Genomic DNA, 20,343 nt, shown 5'->3' with positions numbered 1-20,343 from the left:
AAAAAAAAAAGTAAGAGAGAAAAAACCCAGAAGAATCTACAGATAAATTGGGAAAATTGGTAAGAATTAAGCAAGTCTGCTGGTTACAAAATCAATATACAAAAATTAATTCATTTTCATCAACAAACAGAAAATGCAATTTAGAAAATGACGTATTTTATAGTAGCAGTGAAAATACGTAAGTACCAAGGACTAAACCTAACAAAAGATATACAGAACCTGTATGGAAAGCTATAAAAAAAAAAACACATTAAGGAAGAATCAAATGAATAGAATAATTGGATGTCATAAAAATGTCACTTCTCTGAATTGACTTATCTTCTTGTCAGGAATAATGAGTGTAGAGCCAATCAAAACTCTAACAGGTTTTATTTTAAAAACTTGACAAATTTTCATGTGTGAAAGCAAAGGATCAAAAATAACCAAAACTAATCCCACCACTTTGGGAGGCTGACACAGGCAGATCCCTTGAATCCAGGAGTTTGAGACCAGCATAAGCAACATGGCAAAACCCCATCTCTACAAAAAAATACAAAAAAATAGCAAAGTGCATGTAGTCCCAGCTACTCAGGAGGCTGAGGTGGGAGAATCACCTGAGCTCAGGAAGTTGAGGCTGCCGTGAACCACGATCGTACCACTGTATTCCGGCATGGGAGACAGAATAAGACCTTGTCTAAAAAAAAAAAAAAAAAAATCCAAAACATTCCTCATGAAGGAAAAGTCATCAAGAATTATTACAAAGGCAGCGTGATTAAAACTATCAATGCAGGGTCAGTCATATCACTGATGGAACAGAATAGGGAGCCTATACACAGTTCCATGCATATGTGTAAATTTACTTTAGGATACAGATGGCATTGCAGTTCACTTGGGAAAGGACAGACTTTTCAATAAATGATTCTGGGACAGCTGGTTATCCATTTAGACATAAAATTGAACTCCTACCTCCATCATACACCAAAATCAATTCCAGCTGTATCAAAGATTTAATTGTGGGATGCAAACTATAAGAAAATGTTAGTCTATATAGAATTATCTTTATAGTCTTGAGATAAGAATTTCTTAAAATAACACAAGATACATACAAAAAGTACAAACGATAGAGAAAATTCCACCTCATTAAAATTCAGAACTTCTGTTATTCAAAAACTCCATACAAAATGAAAAGACAAGTCACGGACCGGAAAAATGTTTATGATATGGTACTTAGGCTCCAGAATAAAGAATTCCTACAAATCAATTAAGAAAAAGACAACCAAACCGAAAAATGACCAAAAGACATGAACAGACACTTCAGATGAGGAAACATGAAGGAGTCATACCCATGAAATTTGTTGACATTAGAAAATATGCTACATTTCATTATAAGAAATACATTTTAAGGCCGGGCACAGGGGCTTATTTCTGTAATCCCAGCACTTTGAGAGGCTGAGGTAGGGTAGATCACCTGAGGTCAGGAGTTAGAGATCAGCCTGGCCAACATGGTGAAACCCCATTTCACCATGGGGGTGCAAGGGGGTAAGACCTCCTCTCTGCTGCAGGCCAGAGAATGAACTAAAAACTCAAACATTAGCAGGGCGTGGTGGTGCACGTTTATAATGCCAGTTACTTGGGAGGCTGAGGCAGGAGAATCTCTTGAACCTCAGAGGCAGAGGCTGCAGTGAGCCAAGATCGCGCCATTGCACTCCAGAGAGAAACTCCATCTCAAAAAAAAAAAAAACAAAAAACATTTTTGAACAAATGACACCCACCCACTAGGTTGGATTTTTCAAAAACTGGTGAGGACATGTAGCAACTATAACTTTGGAAAACAATCTGGCATTACCTAGTAAATTTGAAGATGTTCATATCTAACCATATGGCAATTTCACTTCCAAATATATGCCCTAGAGAAATTCCTGTCCATGAGAAGCAGGAATCTTGTACAAATATACAAATGTGTAAATAGCATTGTTTACAATACAAAATTTGACACATAATGAGGACAGTATTTCACAGTAGAATAAACAAATGCATTATAATTATATATACAATGAAATACTATACAGCAGTGAAACGAAACAGGTGAATCTTAAGAAATAACACTGAGTGATAAAAGTCCCAGAAAAATAAATTCCTAATGACTCTACTTATACAAAGTTCAAGAGCCTGTGAAATTAAATATATATTGTTTAGACTATAAACATGTAGTAAAATTATAAAGAAAAGGAATGAGTGAAGAGAGGTTCTTCTGGAGGTGAGGAAAGGGGTAAATCAGTGAGACATGGCCCAAGTGCTGGTGGGGGTGCGAGTAGGTAAGACCTCCTCTCTGCTGCAGGCCAGAGAGAGAACCGCAGATTGCCGTGTGCCTCTGGAGGGCAAAGGCAAGGGAGAAAAGGAAAAGAACTGAGGATTCTGCACCACAATAACTTTCCTACTTTATTTTTGTCTTGAGCTGAAGTTGCCAAAATCATAACATGGAAATTAGAACCATCTGTTGACAGGATAAGTTAGTGAACTGGACAGAATTTACCAAGAGAAATTCAGAATAATGTATTTTAGAATCTGTGTCAAATCACAGAAAAATATAAATAAAGCCTATTTTATTTGGGAGGGGAAAATAATGCCATTTTATCATTGTTTACAATAGCAAAAATACAGAAATAACCTAAATGACCTTTATGATAATATTGGTTAAATAAAATAGTATACATTAACACTGTGGTATACTATTACAGTTGTTGCAAAAAATTAAACAGACCAGAACAAGAAAAGTGAAGCAATGGAATAGAATACAGTTGTTAAACAGTTACTATTTAGTGCAGGTTAAAGAGTCATTTCAAAACGGTGGAGAAAAATGGACTGGTCAGTGGATGTTGAGACAACTGGCTGCCCATTGCCCTTATCTAAAACCGTTTGCAAATACTTTAAATGCACATGGATTACAGAACAATTAAAATATGGGCAAATATGTTCTATAAACTTAGCATAAGAAAAGCCACCTTAAAAACACAAAACCCAAAAGCTATGAAGATAAAGGGGAATAAATATGACTAAATAAAACATAAAACTCCTACAAAGACATCATTAAGAAAGTTGAAAGACAGTTCACAGGCTGAAAGATAATTGCAACATAAATGGCAGAGAAAGAATCAGATATATATATATGTAGAGAGAGAGAGAGAGAAAATCAATTTAAATGAAAAAAAAGGTTAAAAAACAGGCAATCCATAAAAGAGGAAATAGAAATATCAATATGTGGATATATGCAAATTATGCCTACTATATAATGCAACTTTTAACCCAAGTGATAAAAACGTAAGGTTGACAGCATCAAGTGTTGGTGAGGGTGTGAGTGAATGGTGGGGTGTGAATTGATACTGATATTATGAAGGGCTACTTGGCTGTACGAATTATGATGAAAATGGGCACAAATTATGATTCAGGGAATCCATTTCTAGGAACACACCCTAAAGAAACACCTATGTGCACAAGGTTATTCATCAAAGCATTATTTGTAACAGTGAAAAGTATAAAACATCAAAATGTCATCAGCAGAGGAATAATCTATAATAGCCAGGCATTGCAGGAGTTTAAAAAAATATAGCAAATCTCTAACATATTGACATACACTGAAGGACAGCCAAGAGATATTCTTAAGTTAAGGAAAACTTTAGAAAAATGCAGAATAATGTTTTAAAACAAAGTCAAGCCGGGCGCGGTGGCTCAAGCCTGTAATCCCAGCACTTTGGGAGGCCGAGGCGGGTGGATCACGAGGTCAAGAGATCGAGACCATCCTGGTCAACATGGTGAAACCCCGTCTCTACTAAAAATACAAAAAATCAGCTGGGCATGGTGGTGCGTGCCTGTAATCCCAGCTACTCAGGAGGCTGAGGCAGGAGAATTGCCTGAACCCAGGAGGCGGAGGTTGCAGTGAGCCGAGATCGCGCCATTGCACTCCAGCCTGGGTAACAAGAGCAAAACTCTGTCTCAAAAACAAAAACAAAAACAAAACAAAACAAAAAAAAACAAAAAAAAAAAACAAAGTCAATTCTATATATTTGTAACGGTACATGTATGTATGCAATACACAGAGAAAGGCATGGGAGGTAACCACCAAACTGGTAATAGTTCACTCTGGGGAGGGGACTGTCTTGGGGTAAGGGACAGTCAAGGGAGATTTTGACTTTATCTATATTTGAATTTTTAAAAATTAAGAATATATTCACTTATATAATTTTAAAATAAATGTTTATAAAAATAATTATGATACAAAAAGTATAAACTGTATAACGGGGGCATGGGCAAAGTCTTCTGGGAACATAGTGAGAGGAGAAACTAGTTTAGCATGCAGAAAAATTTTATAGCAGTCACTACTGCACATTTTCATTGCGTCTGGCTATTCAAAAAGGATTTTGTCAAGAATGTATAACTTGATGGAAGATTGTGGCAGATTATATCTTCCAAAGATGACTATACCAACATATGTCTCATCCAATATGCTTCTCTGTCAATGTGACATTGACACTCCTCCATGGAGAAGTTGGGGGGGGGGGGGGGGTCTATGTCCCCCCCCCCTTAAACTTGGGCAGAACTTTGTGATTGCCTTGATGAACAGAATGAGGTAGAAGTATTACAGCATGACTTCTGAGATTATTCAACTTATGTCTGGTCTTTTCTTTCACAAAATACTCATCCTTGAAACACAGCCACCATGCTGTCAGGAAGCCCAAACTAGCCTACATGGAAAGATCACATGAAGAGGCTTATGTGGAGAGGAACTGAGGCCCCCAGCCGACAGCCAGCATGAACTGCTATACACTTGAGTGAGCAAGCCTTTAGATGATTCCTGCCCCAGCCTTTGTGTTCCCTGGCTAAGGCCAGATATGCATCATGGAACAGACAAACCATTCCCACTGTGCTCTATCCTAATTCCTGACCCAGCGAATCCTTGGGCAGAATAAATTGTGATTGTGCCACAAAGTTTCAGGGCAATGTGTTACACAGTCAAAGTAACTGGAACAAAGATATTCTAGAGAGAAGAAAGTATACAAGTAATGGAATGTCACAGGGCATTGTGAGTCCTGGCATTTTTGGTGATGAAGTTCATGGTCTGGCTGAGACCAGACTATGAAAAGTACTTGCCTGGTACTATTTTAAAAATTAGACTTATCCTATCGCCAGTGGAGAACTGTTGAAAGTGTTTAAGCTGGGAAGTCAAATACTAAGATCTACATTTTAGCAAGATATCTCTGAGACTCCTGTAAAGGAAAGACTGCAGAAATGAATGACTTACAAATAGAAAACACCCCTCTGATTAAGATGGGTCCCAGCCAAGTAAAATGGTGGGATCACCTCACCTCCCCACCCAGCTACATGTTTTTGACTTTTTCCTCTTTAGGCTTGCTTCTTATGCTCATTTATACTCAATTTCACTTAAATTAAACATTAGGAAGGAAAACTTTTGTCCACACAAAAACCTGTCACAGATGTTAAGCTTTATTCATAATTGCCAAAACTGCAACCAAGATATCCTTCAGCAGGTGGATGGATAAATAAACTATGTTACATTCTATTCAGCACTAAAAAGAAAAGAGCTATCAAGCCATGAAAAGACATGGAGGAACCCTGAATGTTAATTATCAAGTTAAAAAAACAATCATACATATCATCTGATTCCAACTATATGGCGTTCTGGAAAAGGAAAAACTATGGAGACAGTAAAAAGATCACTGGTTGTTAGGGGTTAGTGGGAGGGAAGGATGAACAGACAGAACACAGAGGATTTTTAGGGTAGTGAAACTGCTATTTCTGATACTATCATGGTGGATACACGTCATTTTACGTTTATCCAAACCCGCAGAATGTATAACACCAAAAGTGAACCCCAGTGTAAACCATGGACTTCCGATGATTATATGGCAATGGAAGTGCATTGATTGTACCAAATGCACCACTCTGGTGAGGAATAGGGGGCACGTGGGAATTCTTTACTTTTTGCTCAGATTTGCTATGGACCTAAAACTGCTCTAAAAAAGGAAGTCTATTTTTAAAATTTTAGGAGAAAAAAATGTTAGGGGGTGTCAGAATATAGAAACATTTTCCTTAATGCTCTTCTCTCAAGCTTCTGGATCTAAATCTGTTTAAGAATACAAAGCAAGCTGTCCAAAAATTACAACCACTTGTAACTAATTATCCATGTGACTAATACCATTCTTATACAAATATCACTGTAATACCCAATTTCTTGTTTTTGTGTTTACTAAAATATCCTCATTGTTCTCACAACTGGCTTTGCAAGAAAACTCTATAAACATGAATTTGGAAAAGAAAATAAACCTACACTAATAAACTATAGCACTTATACATATTGGATATTATAGATCTATATAAGGAGAAATTTGAGATGCATGGTCCAAGAAGAGTGAGAAGATATAACTCAAAACATAAGAAGCCACCTCTGTGATAAGGGAAAAGATGCCTGGATGAACATAAAACCTAAGATGTATAAGGTGATGAAAGATACAAATGAGAACGTTTCACTCTCATGTTGGCGGAAGATCTTCCATTCTACTTTCTGGGAAAATCAAGAGGGAGAATGCATTGAAAATTGAAAGTTCATGGAGAATAGAGACAGGGTGCGGTGACTCAACAGTGAGTCAATCAGATCCTCAAGGATCCAGAGTAACTGCATAGCCCAGTTGGAACTCAATCGTGTAATTTATTGGAGGCCAGTTTTGTATAAATTTTATACTGTGCCTTTCTCTAATGTTAATTATTCAAGAGACGATGAACCAATTTGTGGCTACTGTGCAACTTGCCTCTTCATGTTTTCATTTAATGCCTGCTTTTGCAAGAGGTTACAATTTAAATTCTTTATAAAAATTGAACTAAAGTTAATTTTCTGCTTTTTAAAGCTCGTAAAAGATTTAAGGCTTGTGGTCAATTTTTTAAACAAACAGTGAAAAAGGAAAAAGTAAAACAGAAAGAGAAAACACTGAAACAAGTGGTAAAACAAGATTATAGGACCGTGTTGTGGGTTGAATTTATCCATGCTAGTCCTGTCCCTCATTTAACAAAGTTAAACAGAAGCCAACTGTTGCTGTATTTCATGAAATAAAATATGATAAATAAAATTCCTATTCCTTAACCAATTTACCTGCACCCAAAAGGGTACAAACTTCTGCTGTTTCTGACAAGCACGTGACTGGAGAGACAATGGAAGGAGGTGCTGCTGGTAGAAGCTGCTTTGGCTCATCATCAGAAAACAGCATCAGGTCCTGACAGAAAACACAAGAACATGAGAATTTGAAAAAAAAAAATCAATATCCTGGATGGACAATGTATGGAGCTACAAAGTATCTAATGTGCTAACATCACCATAAAACATTTCTGATTTAATTAACTCAAACATACATCACTTGGCTGTCTACTGGGTGTAGGGAGGTTTTCCACCCTTGGGAATCACCACAACTTGCTGAAGACACCCTGTATAGATAGCAAGGGTTTTGTTTAGGGGATTACCTTTACCTACCACCCTTTAGCATCCTTAAAACAAACTATCTCAGAGGCCAATTATTTTGTCTCATTGGTAATAATAAAGCCACTTGTATGTATCTTTTATTCATATTTAAAACTTTAAACTTTTTATCATCAAGTAAAAAGTAGACACAATAGATAATCCAATCATGTAGGTTAAATAATAATCAAATCATGGCTAATCCTGTTTCATTTATATCCCTACCATGCCTCATTTGTGATCTGTGACGACCTGTTTCACTTTGAAGCAAATCCTAGAATAATCCCTTATTTCAGTATGTGTCTCTGCTTTAGTCCATGCTGTTGCTATAACAAAATACCATCAGCTGAGTGGTTTATAAACAACAGAAATTTATTTCCTACAGTTTTGGAGGATAGCAAGTCCAAGATCAAGGTGCTGGCAGATTTGATGTCTGGCGAGGATGCACCTCCTAGACAGTCATTTTTTCACTAGAACCTCTCATGGCAGAAGATGACCAAGGAGCTCTCTTGGCCTCTTTTATCAGGGCACTAATTATATTCATGAGGGCTCTGCCCTTATGACCTAATCACCTTCCAAAGGTCTTCCTCCTGATACCATCACTTTTGGGGGTAGGATTTCAACTAAGAATTTTGGAGGGAAACAAGTATTCAGATGATAGCAATCTCTAACTGATAAACTTTACAGCTCCTAATGTCATCAGTTATCATAAACTGTTCATATTTCCAACTTCTCCTAAATGTCATAAACAGGTTTTTCTACAGCTTGTTTGAAAACGGATCCAAACCAAGTCTACAGAGTGGGATTAGTTGGTATGTCTTTTTTTTTTTTCCCAGCAACTAGGGATAATTTTTCTCCATTATAATGAACATACAGCAAAATGCGCAAACCTTAAATGTAGAGCTCCATAACTTTTATCATATGAGTATACCTATATAACCACATTTCCTTCACCCCAGAAAGTTCCCTGAAGTTCTTTTCCAGCTGATACCATCCCACAACCTTGCATCATGACCACTATTCTATCCCTATAGCCATTAATGAGTTTTGCCTGTTCTTGGATTTCATATGAATGTAATCATACACCATGTATAGTTTTATGTCTGGTTCCTATTGCTCAACATAATGTACATGAGATTCATCTATGTTTTGCTGTGTAGTTCAATTCTCCCTTCCTACCTGTAAGAAAGCAGGGAGAGACTACACAGCAAAATGTGTGAATGTATCACAATTTGTTGATCCATTCTCCTACATGTGGATTACTTCCAAAGTGAATCTAATATGAATAAAGCTACTATGAACATTCTTGTATAAATCTTGGATAAATGCACTCATTATTCTGAGATACTACATAGTAGTAATATAGAATTTCTAGGTTATAGGACAGGTCTATTTTTAACTTCATCAGAAACCACCAAACCATTTTCCAAAGTGATTTGCCCCTTTTAAAAACTCAACTTTGAGCTCATTTTAGATCTACATGTAAGAAATAATAGAGCCTATGTAGCCTTTACTGTGTTCCCTCCAAATGTAACATCTTGCAAAATTATAGTACAATATCATACTCAGGATATTGACATTGAAATAGTCGAGATACAGAACATTTCTATTACCATCACAAGAATCCTTTCTGATGCTCTTTCATAGACATACACTCCCTTAACAGAATTAATCTGTTCCTAATCTGTCCTTCATTTCTATAGCTGTGACATTTGAAGAATGCTATATAAATGGAATCATAACCTTTTGGGACTGGCTTTTTTAGCCTTGCATAATTCCTAGAGATTCATCCAAATTGTTTCATTGCAATCGTTTCTTCCTTTTCATTGCTAAGTAGCACCCTTGATATAGATGTATCATAGTTTAACCTGTTAAAGGACCTCTGGGTTGTTTCTAGATTTTGGCTATTACAAACAAAGCTGCTGTGAACATTTATGTACAGGTTTTTGTATGATATACATTTTCTTTTTCTTTTTGAGACAGAGTCTCAGTCTGTTGCCCAGGCTGGAGTGCAGTGGAACCATCTTGGCTCAATACAGCCTCAACTTCCCAAGGTGAAGTGATCCTCCCACTTCAGCCTCCCAAGTAGCTGAGACTACAGGTATGCCCCACCATGCCTAATTTTTTTTTTTTTTTTTGTAGAAATGATGTTTAGCCATGTTGCCCAGGCTGGTCTTGAACTCCTGAGCTCAAACAATCCACCCAACCTTGGCATCCCTAAGTGCTGGGATTATAGGCATGCACCACTCTGCCAGCCTAAATTTTCATGTCTCTAGTATAAATACCTAGGAGAGCAGTTGCTGTTCATACAGTAGTCACGTTTAGATTAAAAACTACCAAACTGTTTTCCAGAGTAGCTGTATCATTTTGCATTCCTTCCAGTAATATATTAGTGTTTTAGTTTCTCCATATTTTCACCAGCATTTGATGTTGTCACTATTTTTTTATTTTAGCCATTTTGATATTCATTCCATGTTTAAATTACATTTTCCTAAAGGCTAATACTGTCGAACAACTTTTCATGCACTTACTTACCATCTGTATTTGGTGAAATGACTATTCATGACATGTTCCCATTTTCTAATCGGACTGTTTGGTTTTAAAGTGCTGAGTTTTAACAGTTCTTTGAATGCTCCAGATATTACTCCTTTGCAAGATATGAGGTTTGCAAATATTGTTTCCCAGTCTGTAGATTATCTGTCCATCCTCTTAACAGGGTCTTTTGTAGAGCAAAAGTTTTCAGTTTCGATGAGGTCTGATGTATCATATTTCTCCTTTTAGGGATCTTGCTTGTCCAGTTCTAAGGTTTAGGTATAAACTGAAATACTTAGTCATTAAAATACTGAAGCATTTTAATACCTTGTCCAAATGTCTTGTCCAAATGGTATTGTCTTACATGTTCATTGTTAGTATGTAGACATTCTATTGATCTCTGTATGCTTTTTTATATTGCTGGATTCAACTGACTAATATTTTGTTGAGAATTTTTGCATCTAGTTTCATGAGAGATATTGGTCTGTAGTTTTCTTTTTTTGTACTGTCCTTGTTTAAACTTGGTATCAGGGTAATATCTGCCTCATAAAATGAATTGGTCCATTTTCTGGAAGACATTGTGTAAAATGGCTGTTGATTCTTTTTTTATTTTTTGAGACAGGGTCTCAGTCTGTCACCCAGGCTGGAAGTACAGTGGCAAAATCACAACTCTCACTTCAACTTCAAACTCCTGGGTTCAAGTAATCTTCTCACCTCAGCCTCCCAAGTAACTTGGACTACAGGTGTGTGCCACTGTACCTGGCTATCTTTTTTTTTTTTTNTTTTTTTAGAGATGGGGTCTCTCTAGGTTGCCCAGGCTAATTTTTCTCTAAGTGTTTGGTAGAATTCTCTAGTAAAACCCATCTGGGTCTGGAAATTTCTTTTTCAACAGACTTATGCTTCAAATTCAACTTTTAAAATGATTATAGAGCCATTAAGTTTGGGTAGTTTATGTTTTCTGAGAAAGTATGCTATTTCTTTTGAATTGTCAAGTTTATAAAGTTTTGTTTTTTTTTTTTTTTTTTTTTTTTTTTTTTTTTTTTTTTTTGAGACAGAGTCTCAATCACTCTGTAGCCCAGGTTGCCTCCCAGATTCAAACAATTCTCATGCCTCAGCCTCTTGAGTAGCTGAGACTACAGGCATGCACCACCAAGCCTGGCTAATTTTTGTATTTTGTAGTTTTTGTAGACACATGGTTTCACCATGTTGGCCAGGCTGGTCTTGAACTCCCGGCCTCAAATGATCTGCCTGCGTCAGCCTCCCAAAGTGCTGGGATTATGGGCATGTCTGACCCATAAGTATAAAGTTGTTGGTAGTAATCCCTTCCTATCCTTTTAGAGCTGAAGCAATTGTAGTGGTGACCTCTTCTCATCCTGATACTGGTGATTTGTGTCTTCTCTATCTTTGTCAGTCTTTCTAGAGGTTTATCAACTCTTACTGTTTTTTAAATTATTTTTATTACTTTTATTTATTTATTATTTTTTTCAAAGAACTGGCTTTTTGTTTCATTCATTTTTCTGTTTTTCTGTTTTGTTTCATTAATTTCTGCTCTTTATTATTTCCTTTCTTCTATTCCTTGCACATTTATTTCGCTTTTCTGAGTTTCCTGAGGAACTCAGATTATTGATTTCAAACTTTTTCTCTTTTCTATTGTAAGCATTAAATTTTTTTTTTTAAATTTTAAATGTTTACATTATAAATGTAAGTGCTGTAAATTTCCCACTCACCACCACTTTAGCTGTATTTCACATTTTGCTCATGTTGAGTGAACCTTAATGTAAACTGGACTTTGGGTGATTATGATGTGTTTATGTAGATTCATTGATTGTAAAAAATTTGACACTCTGGCATAGGATGTTGATGGGGTGGGAAGGATGTACTTGTAGGAAAGGCAGAGGACATAAGGGGAAATCTGTCTACCTTCCACTCAACTTTGCTATGAACCTAATGTGGCTCTAAAAAAAATAGCCTGTTAAAAAAATAAAAAGACCACAGTGACTTTTTTTAAAATTTCGAGGGGGAGTCTTGCTCTGTTGCCTAGGTTGGAGTACAGTGGTGAAATCTCAGCTCAAGCTGTCCTCCCACCTCAATCTCCCTGGTGGCTGGGACTATAGGCACATGCCACCAAGACCAACTAATTTTTTTTTTTTTTGGTAGGGCCTTGAGCAGTCTTCCTGTCTTGGCCTTCCAAAGTGTTGGAAATTACAGGCGTGAGCTTCTATGTCCAGCCCAGGGTAACATTTTGTAAAGATTTTTAAACTACATTTTATAAAGATTTTATAAACATTTTATAAAGATTTCTATAAAGCAGAAAAAAAAAAGCCATAAATAAAAATTTTAAATCAAATGGAAAATGAAGAACCAGGAAGTGGGCTAATTCTCTAATTCTCTAACACACAAATTGCTCTCAGGAATTGCTAAGACAAAGGTGAGAAACCAAACAGGAAAATAAGCAAAGGGCATGAATAGGGTTAACAGCAAAAAGAAACACAAATGCCCAATAAACACATAAAAAGTTAAAATAAAAAATTAAAATAAAAATTTTCTGCCCCTCAGATTGACAAAAATGAAAACTTTTGATAACAGTATTTGCAAAGATGAGGAGAATCAATATGATAGACTGTAAATATGAATTGGTACGACTTTTAGGAGGACAACTTGGCAGTATTTTCAGAATTGAAAATAAGTGTAACCTCTCAGCAATTCCCCTTCTGAGACAGCATCACACAAAAATATGTGTACAAGGGCTATTATTGCAACTTTCTTTAACAGGCAAAATCATGAAAAATCCATAAGTAATTACCAATAGCAAATGGTTAAGATTATATATATGTATGTGTGTATATACATAAATACAGCACAGTAATGTGTACTGATATAGAAAAATGTCTGTAAGATGTAGTTTATTGAAAAAAACATTCTGTAATATACATTGAATGATTACATTTATTATCCAGAAAGATGGCCATGACATATTGTTTAGTTCAAAGCATGCCAAGAAATACATATTGAATAAGACCAGTTAAGTAAAAGAAATGTGTGGACACAAAAAATCACTGAAAACTGCTGGAGTTGCCTGTAGGGAAAGGAACTCAGGAAGCATGGAGGAGTAAGGAGCCCCTCTGCTCTGTACTCTTTACCCTTTGATGCTGTCTGAACATTTTTCAATAAGTAAGAAGTAACAAGGGCACAAGCGTGAAAATAAAAAAAGGCGCAGGCATGGCGGCTCACGCCTGTAATCCCAGCACTTTGGGAGGCCAAGGTGAGTGGATCACACGGTCAAGAAATCGAGACCAACCTGGCCAACATGGGAAAACCCCGTCTCTACTAAAAATGCAAAAAAAATTAGCTGGGTGTGGTGGCATGTGCCTGAAGTCCCAGCTACCTGGGAGGCTGAGGCAGGAGAATTGCTTGAACCCAGGAGGCGGTGGCTGCAGTGAGCCAAGATTGTGCCACTGCACTCCAGTCTGCTGGCAACAAAGTGAGGCTCTATCTCAAAAAAAAAAAAAAAAGAAGAAGAAGAAGAAGAAAAGACTTTTAAGCATAAAACAATAATGTAGCAAAAAGATACAGGAATAATGAATTAACATAATTAGAAGAAGTATAATTTTCATTTCTCTAACAACTTTGGTGAGATCAAATTTTAGGAAATATAATAAATGGCATGCCAATAAACCAAAAGGTAAAAATGTATACTCTTCATTTAGCAAAGTAGCAAATGAGGGCAGTAGGAAACAAACATTTATTGTGTATCGCTATCAATTTAGCAAATCACAACTAGACTGAAGGTTTTGGTCAGGTTTAGCTTTGTGTGAACCAATTCATAGCATCTCTATCTGTTTCTATGGAAACAACTGCCACCAAAAAAATCACAGCCTCATTGCTGAATCTCCTCAAACAGGAAAAGAGTAAGGTCTTTTGAGGTGATGAAAAGCTGCAAATAGCTTTATTCATTAGCAAATCTAATAATAAAAATTCTGGACAGTATGTAGAGGAAACAGGTACATATGTGTCATAAATTTAAAGTCTTCCCTCTGTTTTGAAAGTAACACTTAAGCACTGTTCTGCTTTAAAAGCTCTATTCTGCTATAAATTTTGTTTACTGCATTTAAGATAATTTTTCTTTCATTTATAAAACAAGAATAAAGAGGTTGCTATTTAAATTTTTAAGAAATATTTTAAGTGCCCCTCATTCTGCCTAAGCAATCATTTACTTCTCATTCTGTGGATATAGTACATTTGACAACAACAATTAGATTTACTGTTCAACTTGCTAGCTTTTGTCGTCTTCTACAAGAGCAGATTACTGAAGAGGACATATTGGAATGTAACAAATGCGCCTAATAGTAATAGGAAGAGATGCTTGTCAAGTGGATAATGAGATATTGTTATAATACAGTGATGCTTTGAAAAAGGAAAATCCAGCTTCTAAACTTCCTTTGAGAGAAATGTACCATTGTTTCTCACTGAAATAAGATGTAGAATGATGTAGATCAGTAACAGTGAATTTCTCTGAAGTAAGAAAGAAATCGTAATCAGGATTTAAAGACTGACACAAAAAAAAACTAGGTGACATTTTATGTCTTTGGTTCCAAATCACACAGGTTTATTCAGGTCTATTTTCTACCACAACAGTCATCAGCAGAAAACAGACTGATCTCAAATTTTAAAATCATTTTGGCGGGGCACAGTGGCTCACCCCTGTAATCCCAGCAGTTTAGGAGGCCAAGGTGGGTGGATAACGTGAGGTCAGGGGTTTAAGACCAGCCTGGCCAACCTGGTGAAATGCTGTCTCTACTAAAAATACAAAAAATTAGCTGGGGGTGGTGGCAGGTGCCTACAGTCCTAGCTCCTCGGGGGGCTAAGGCAGAAGAATCCCTTGAACCCAGGAGGTGGAGGCCGCAATGAGCTGAGATAGTGCCGGTGCACTCCAGCCTAGGCGACAGAGAGAGAGAGACTGTCTCAATCAATCAATCAATCAATCAATAAAACCATTTTGACTTAATGTCTTATCTTTTAACATTTTATTTGTTTAATTATTTTACAGATGTAGTCTCACTACATAGCCTAGGTTGGAATGCAGTGACTATTCACAGGTGTGATCACAGCATACTGTCTACAGCTGCAAACTTCTTGGGCTCAAATGGTTCTCCTGCCTTAGGCTCCCAAGTAGCTGGGACTACAGACACACACCACTATGCCCAGCTGTCTTATCTTTTAAAATAACCTGTGTGTGTGTGTGTGTGTGTGTATGTGAATATATATGTACATGTATATGTATACACGTGTGTGTGAATATATGTATATTCACACATACGCACACACATACACACATACATATATGTATATCAGACGGAGTCTCACTCTGTCACCCAGGCTGGAGTGCAGTGGTGCAATCTCTGCTCACTGCAACCTCCACTTCCCAGATTCAAGCAATTCTCCTGGTTTAGCCTCCCGAGTAGCTGGAATTACAGGTGTGCACAACCATGCCTGGTAATTTTCGTATTTTTAGTAGAGACAGGGTTTCACCATGTTGGCCAGGCTAGTCTCGAACTCCTGTCCTCAAGTGATCCATCCACCTTGGCCTCCCAAAATGCTGGGATTACATATGTGAGCCAACGCGCCCAGCCCCTCAGTCAGTGAACTGTTGTGAAATTAAAGAACAGCAAAATTTTGATTTTACATACCTTTCTAAGCTGTTAGAAAAACAACTGAATCAATACCTAATTAGGTTGGGGAAAGGCATCGGGAACAGCAAGTCAAAAAATAATTCCAATCTTCCTCATAGGAATTGCAGCAGGGAACACTAAACAAAGCACTCTGAGCAGAAGACTAAACAAGCGTCTTTCACAGGAGAAAAAAGAGAAGCTAATGTTCATTAAGCTAAGTTGACAAAAATGTGTCAACTGAAGATTCAGCAATGAATAAGACTAAAAAGGTCTCTACTCAAGATTTCCTTCTAGTGGGAGAAACATACAATAAACAGAAAAATGAATTAATGAGATAATTTCACAGTCATGAGTGAAACAGATTTCCAGCCAAGATGGTTCTGTATGTTCATACTTTGGGGATACCTCCCTTCTCCAAACAGAGCCATGAGACAGAAAATGCAAATGTGAAAATTAAAAAGATATAGTCATGCTCAAAATCAAGATTAGCATCTTCACAGAACAGAAACAAATAATGGTAAGGAGGGGTTGACACTGTGGACCTTTGGTGCTCTGGGTACAGAAAATGGTACAGAAAATCAGGAGCTCAACTCTTGAAGGCTAGAGCATCAATTCAAGATAGGAGTGCTGAATATGGGCTCCCTCCTTGAAATTATGCTCGGGCATCAGGATCCCCACTTACAAAGGAAGCTGAAATAACCTGTCATCAATCACAGCCTGGGTTTGTGGCTTTTAAAAGTATTAGACTTGGATAGGTGAGAGGACACAAACTTCTCTAGCAGTTAAAATATGGCATCCTTTTTTCTAGGGACCAGATCTGCAATATCTCTGATACCAGCTAAGAAAGCAATGCCAAGCTGCTGGCAGGTCCTGAATGTGGATGAATGGTTCCAGGTGTCAGGAGGAGGTAAATGAAAAACTGTTAAGCAGGAAGGAGAAAGGACACAGAGAGAGAAAGATGAACAGACAAAAACTTGAGCTACTTAAGATGAGTGTATAATCCAATATTCTAAAACAGAAAACCAAATCACTCTGGAAAAAGTCAATCTAATAAAGAAATCCAGAAAGTATTTAAAACTGAGTACATGTAGTCTTAAAAAATAATGGAAAAGATAACATTTACAGTAATAAAAATCAAGTAATAAAAACAGGCAGATATGAAATAGGTACAAATGGATACAATTAAGAAGTAATGAGAGGTTCTCTAAGTGAAAAACAGAGTTATTGGAATAAAAACCTGGCAGAGTGTGGTGGCTCATGCCTGTAATCCCTGTGCTTTGGGAGGCCAAGGCAGGATTGCTTGAGGCCAGGAGTTCAAGACTAGCCCGGGAAATATCACATAAGACCTTGTCTCTACAAAATATTTAAAAAATTAGCCAGGCGTAGTGATGAACTCCCAGTGACTTGGGAGGCTGAGGTGGGAAGATCACTTGCACCCAGGAGTTTGAGGTCACAGTGAGCTATGATCATTCCACTGCATTCCAGCCTGGGCAACAGAGTGAGACCTAGTCTCTAAAAGAAAGAAAGAAATATACACAGACAAACATACCTCACTAGACAGAAAAAATACTAAATGGGCACCTATGAAAGGAGATTAAATGAATTGGAAGATTATCTAATTAACTACAATGCAGCATGGAGATATGAGACAAACAATGTTTTAAAAAGCAGTTGAAAAAAAAGATAAGTAAAGAAAAAAGGAAATGTCTTTATAAAGTTTCTTGTGACCTTATACTGCTTTGTGTCACTCTGACATTTTAAATATTGCTTTTGACAGAGTAACCCAATGTAAAACGAAAATTAAGCAGAAAAAAATTTGCAAGAAAACGGAGAAAAAGTAATGTTTGGAAAGCTATTTGCCAAAATTAGAGATATGAGGTGTCATGTGGAAGTGCAAACAGGAGTTAAGTAGGTATTATGTCTGAGTAGGTCGGAGAACACTGCAGAAGGAACAGCAAGCCCTGCTTCTGGTTCTGGTAGCTCCTCTCTCAAGACCAACCCTGGAGGTGCTGTAAAGGAACGACATCAAAATGAGAAGGAAACTGAAAGGCCCCTGGGGAGACACAGAGCTCTTCTGAACTACTACATTTGTGTGGGAGTGAGTAGGGGTGTTGGTGCTGGCTTTATCCTAGAATGGAAGGAAGGGAGTCTACAGTGACAGGATAACACAGGAAGGAAGGTATCATAATGACACTCCCTTCGCTGCCCTGGAACCAGCCTCCACAGCTACTGTGACTCAGGCAGCTGTACTCAGGAGTACCTTCCAGTCCGTGCAGAAGCCGGGTGGGCACGGAGCTGAGAAAATCTTGTAGGGACTGGGGTAGGCTTGGGAAGATGCCTCTTCATCCTTCCTCTTCCTGTCCCCCAGATGGGCATGTGGTTTGCAATTTAAGAAGTGTCTCTCCCTAAGGCTACTACTTCTTGGGGTATTAAGGATAAAGACCTAACTCGAGGCATGGATACTTAGGATGAGGAATGATTAGCTCTGGTTTTTGGGGGCAAAGGGGAAGAAATGCTTTCCACTTTAGAGTCCATTTCCCGCACCTCCCACTTAACCTGATAGGGAGCACACAGACTAAGCTCTAGCCTTCAGCAATCCTAAAACAAGCAGACATTACCTCGGAAGATAACCAGTCATTAGAGAAGCATAACTATTTCAAAAGAAAAATAAAAAACTGAGTCACAGATTTCATCAGAAGCACAGATATTAGAAAAGATGGACCAAAAATTTAAAATAAGTTTACTAAACATACCAAAATAAATAAAAAAGATCTAAGTAATATGAAACAGAAAGACAAGATATAAAGAAGAACCAGAAATACTGAATCTTACATATAAAAACAGAATAGTTGAAATTGAGAACATAGAAGAGATTAAAAATTGAATGGATATAGCTGACAAAAAATGACTAAGCTGGAGGATAAAATTGAGGAACTCACAGAAAAATGAGAAAACGAATAGAAACTATAAAGAAAAGTGAAGAGCTATGAAGATAGAGAATTACTAATATCCAGATAATGAAAGTCCAAGAAAAATTCAAAAGTGAAAATCAACAGTTGAAAATATTTGAAGAAAATCTGAGATAACTTTCACAGGACTAAATAGAGATGAAAAATCCTCCAAATGAAAAGTCCCATGGGTGAGAAAGAGGAAAGAAAAGAAAACCACACTGAAGCGTGCTGTAGTGAAATTTAAGTCTTTTCAGCAAACGGTGTTGAAACAACTGGGTATACTTGGGCAAAAAAACAAAAACAAAAACAAAAACATTGACCTATACTTCACACCTTACACAAAAATTAATTCGAAATAGATCACAGACCTAAACATAAATGACACCTTTAGGAGAAAACCTATGTGATCTTGTTTAGGCAAAGAGTTCTTACATATGACACCAAAAGCATGATTCTTAAAAACTGATAAATTTGACTTCATTGAAATTTTAAGATTTTGCTCTGTGAAAGATACTGCTAAAAAGAAAACATAAGCCACAAACGGAGAGAAAATATATACAGATCACATATCTGACAAAGAACTTATAACCAGAATATATGAAGAACTCAAAACTCAATGGTTAAAAAAAAAATTCAATTAGAAAATGGATAAAAGATGTTAACATAGGAATAAGGTCAAAGATAACTTATAATGCCACAAATAAGCACATGAAAAGATATTCAATATAATTAGCCATTTGGAAAATGCAAATTAAAATCACAATGAGATATCATTACAGACCTATTAGAAGAGCTAAAATTAAAATAGCAGTAATACCAAAAGTTAGTTAGGATGCAGAGCTAGTGAATCTCTTACACATTGCTCATGGGAATATAAAATGGTACAGCCACTCTGGAACATAGCTTGACTGTTTTTTACAAAACTTGGTAGGCACTTACCATACAACCCTACAAGTCTCTGACATTTATCCCCAAGATAAGAAAACTTCACTCATAAATGTGGACACAAATATTCACAGCAACTTTATTCATAAGAGCTAAAAATGGAAACATCTGAATATTCTCCAATAAGTGAATGATTGAACAAAATCCAGTAAACCCTGACAGCAGAACGTACTCAGCCACAAAAAGAAACTCAGTTACTGATACATTCGACAACCTGTCGGCCCTCAGGAACATTACACTGAGTGAAAAAATTCCATCTCAAAAGGCTGCATACTGTCTCATTCCATTTATACAACATTCTAGAAATGACAAACACTGCAGGGATAGAGAAAAGATTAGTTACTGCCAAAGGATGGGCTGGGAGTGAGGTGGGTAGCATAAGGCACTTCTTTGGTGGTGATGGAACAGTTCCGTATCTTCCCTGTGGTCCTGTTTACATGTATCTATGCGTGGGATAAAATTACATAGAACCACACGCACAAAAACACAAATGCAAGTTCAAAAAACTGAATAGTGGACTGAAAAGCTGAACACTGAATAAGGTCTGTAGTCTAGTTGGCACAAATATACCAGTATCTGTTTCCTGGTTTTTATGCTGCACTGCAATCATACAAGATGCCAACATTATTTCCATATAAGACGCAAACAGTGCAAACTGAGAGAAGGGCAAGCAGAACTCTGTATTATTTTTGCAACTTCCTGTGAGTATATAATTATTTCACTATATATATATATATAGAGAGAGAAA

The 20,343-nt window shown here is 36.9% G+C and overlaps 1 protein-coding gene across 1 annotated transcript in view; it reads right to left on the bottom strand.

The window, feature by feature from the left end:
• Positions 1-20,343, bottom strand: part of ENTHD1 (ENTH domain containing 1) — a 119,897-nt gene that overhangs the window by 58,067 nt on the left and 41,487 nt on the right. Inside the window, exon 4 of the mRNA XM_037744292.1 lies at positions 7,139-7,259. Within this exon, the coding sequence (XP_037600220.1) occupies positions 7,139-7,259 (121 nt within the window). The remainder of the gene's footprint in view (positions 1-7,138; positions 7,260-20,343) is intronic.

Source organism: Cebus imitator, unplaced genomic scaffold (assembly GCF_001604975.1).
Source record: "Cebus imitator isolate Cc_AM_T3 unplaced genomic scaffold, Cebus_imitator-1.0 Scaffold170, whole genome shotgun sequence".
Lineage (NCBI taxonomy): Eukaryota > Metazoa > Chordata > Mammalia > Primates > Cebidae > Cebus > Cebus imitator.
This window is presented reverse-complemented; position numbering and strand designations above follow the sequence as displayed.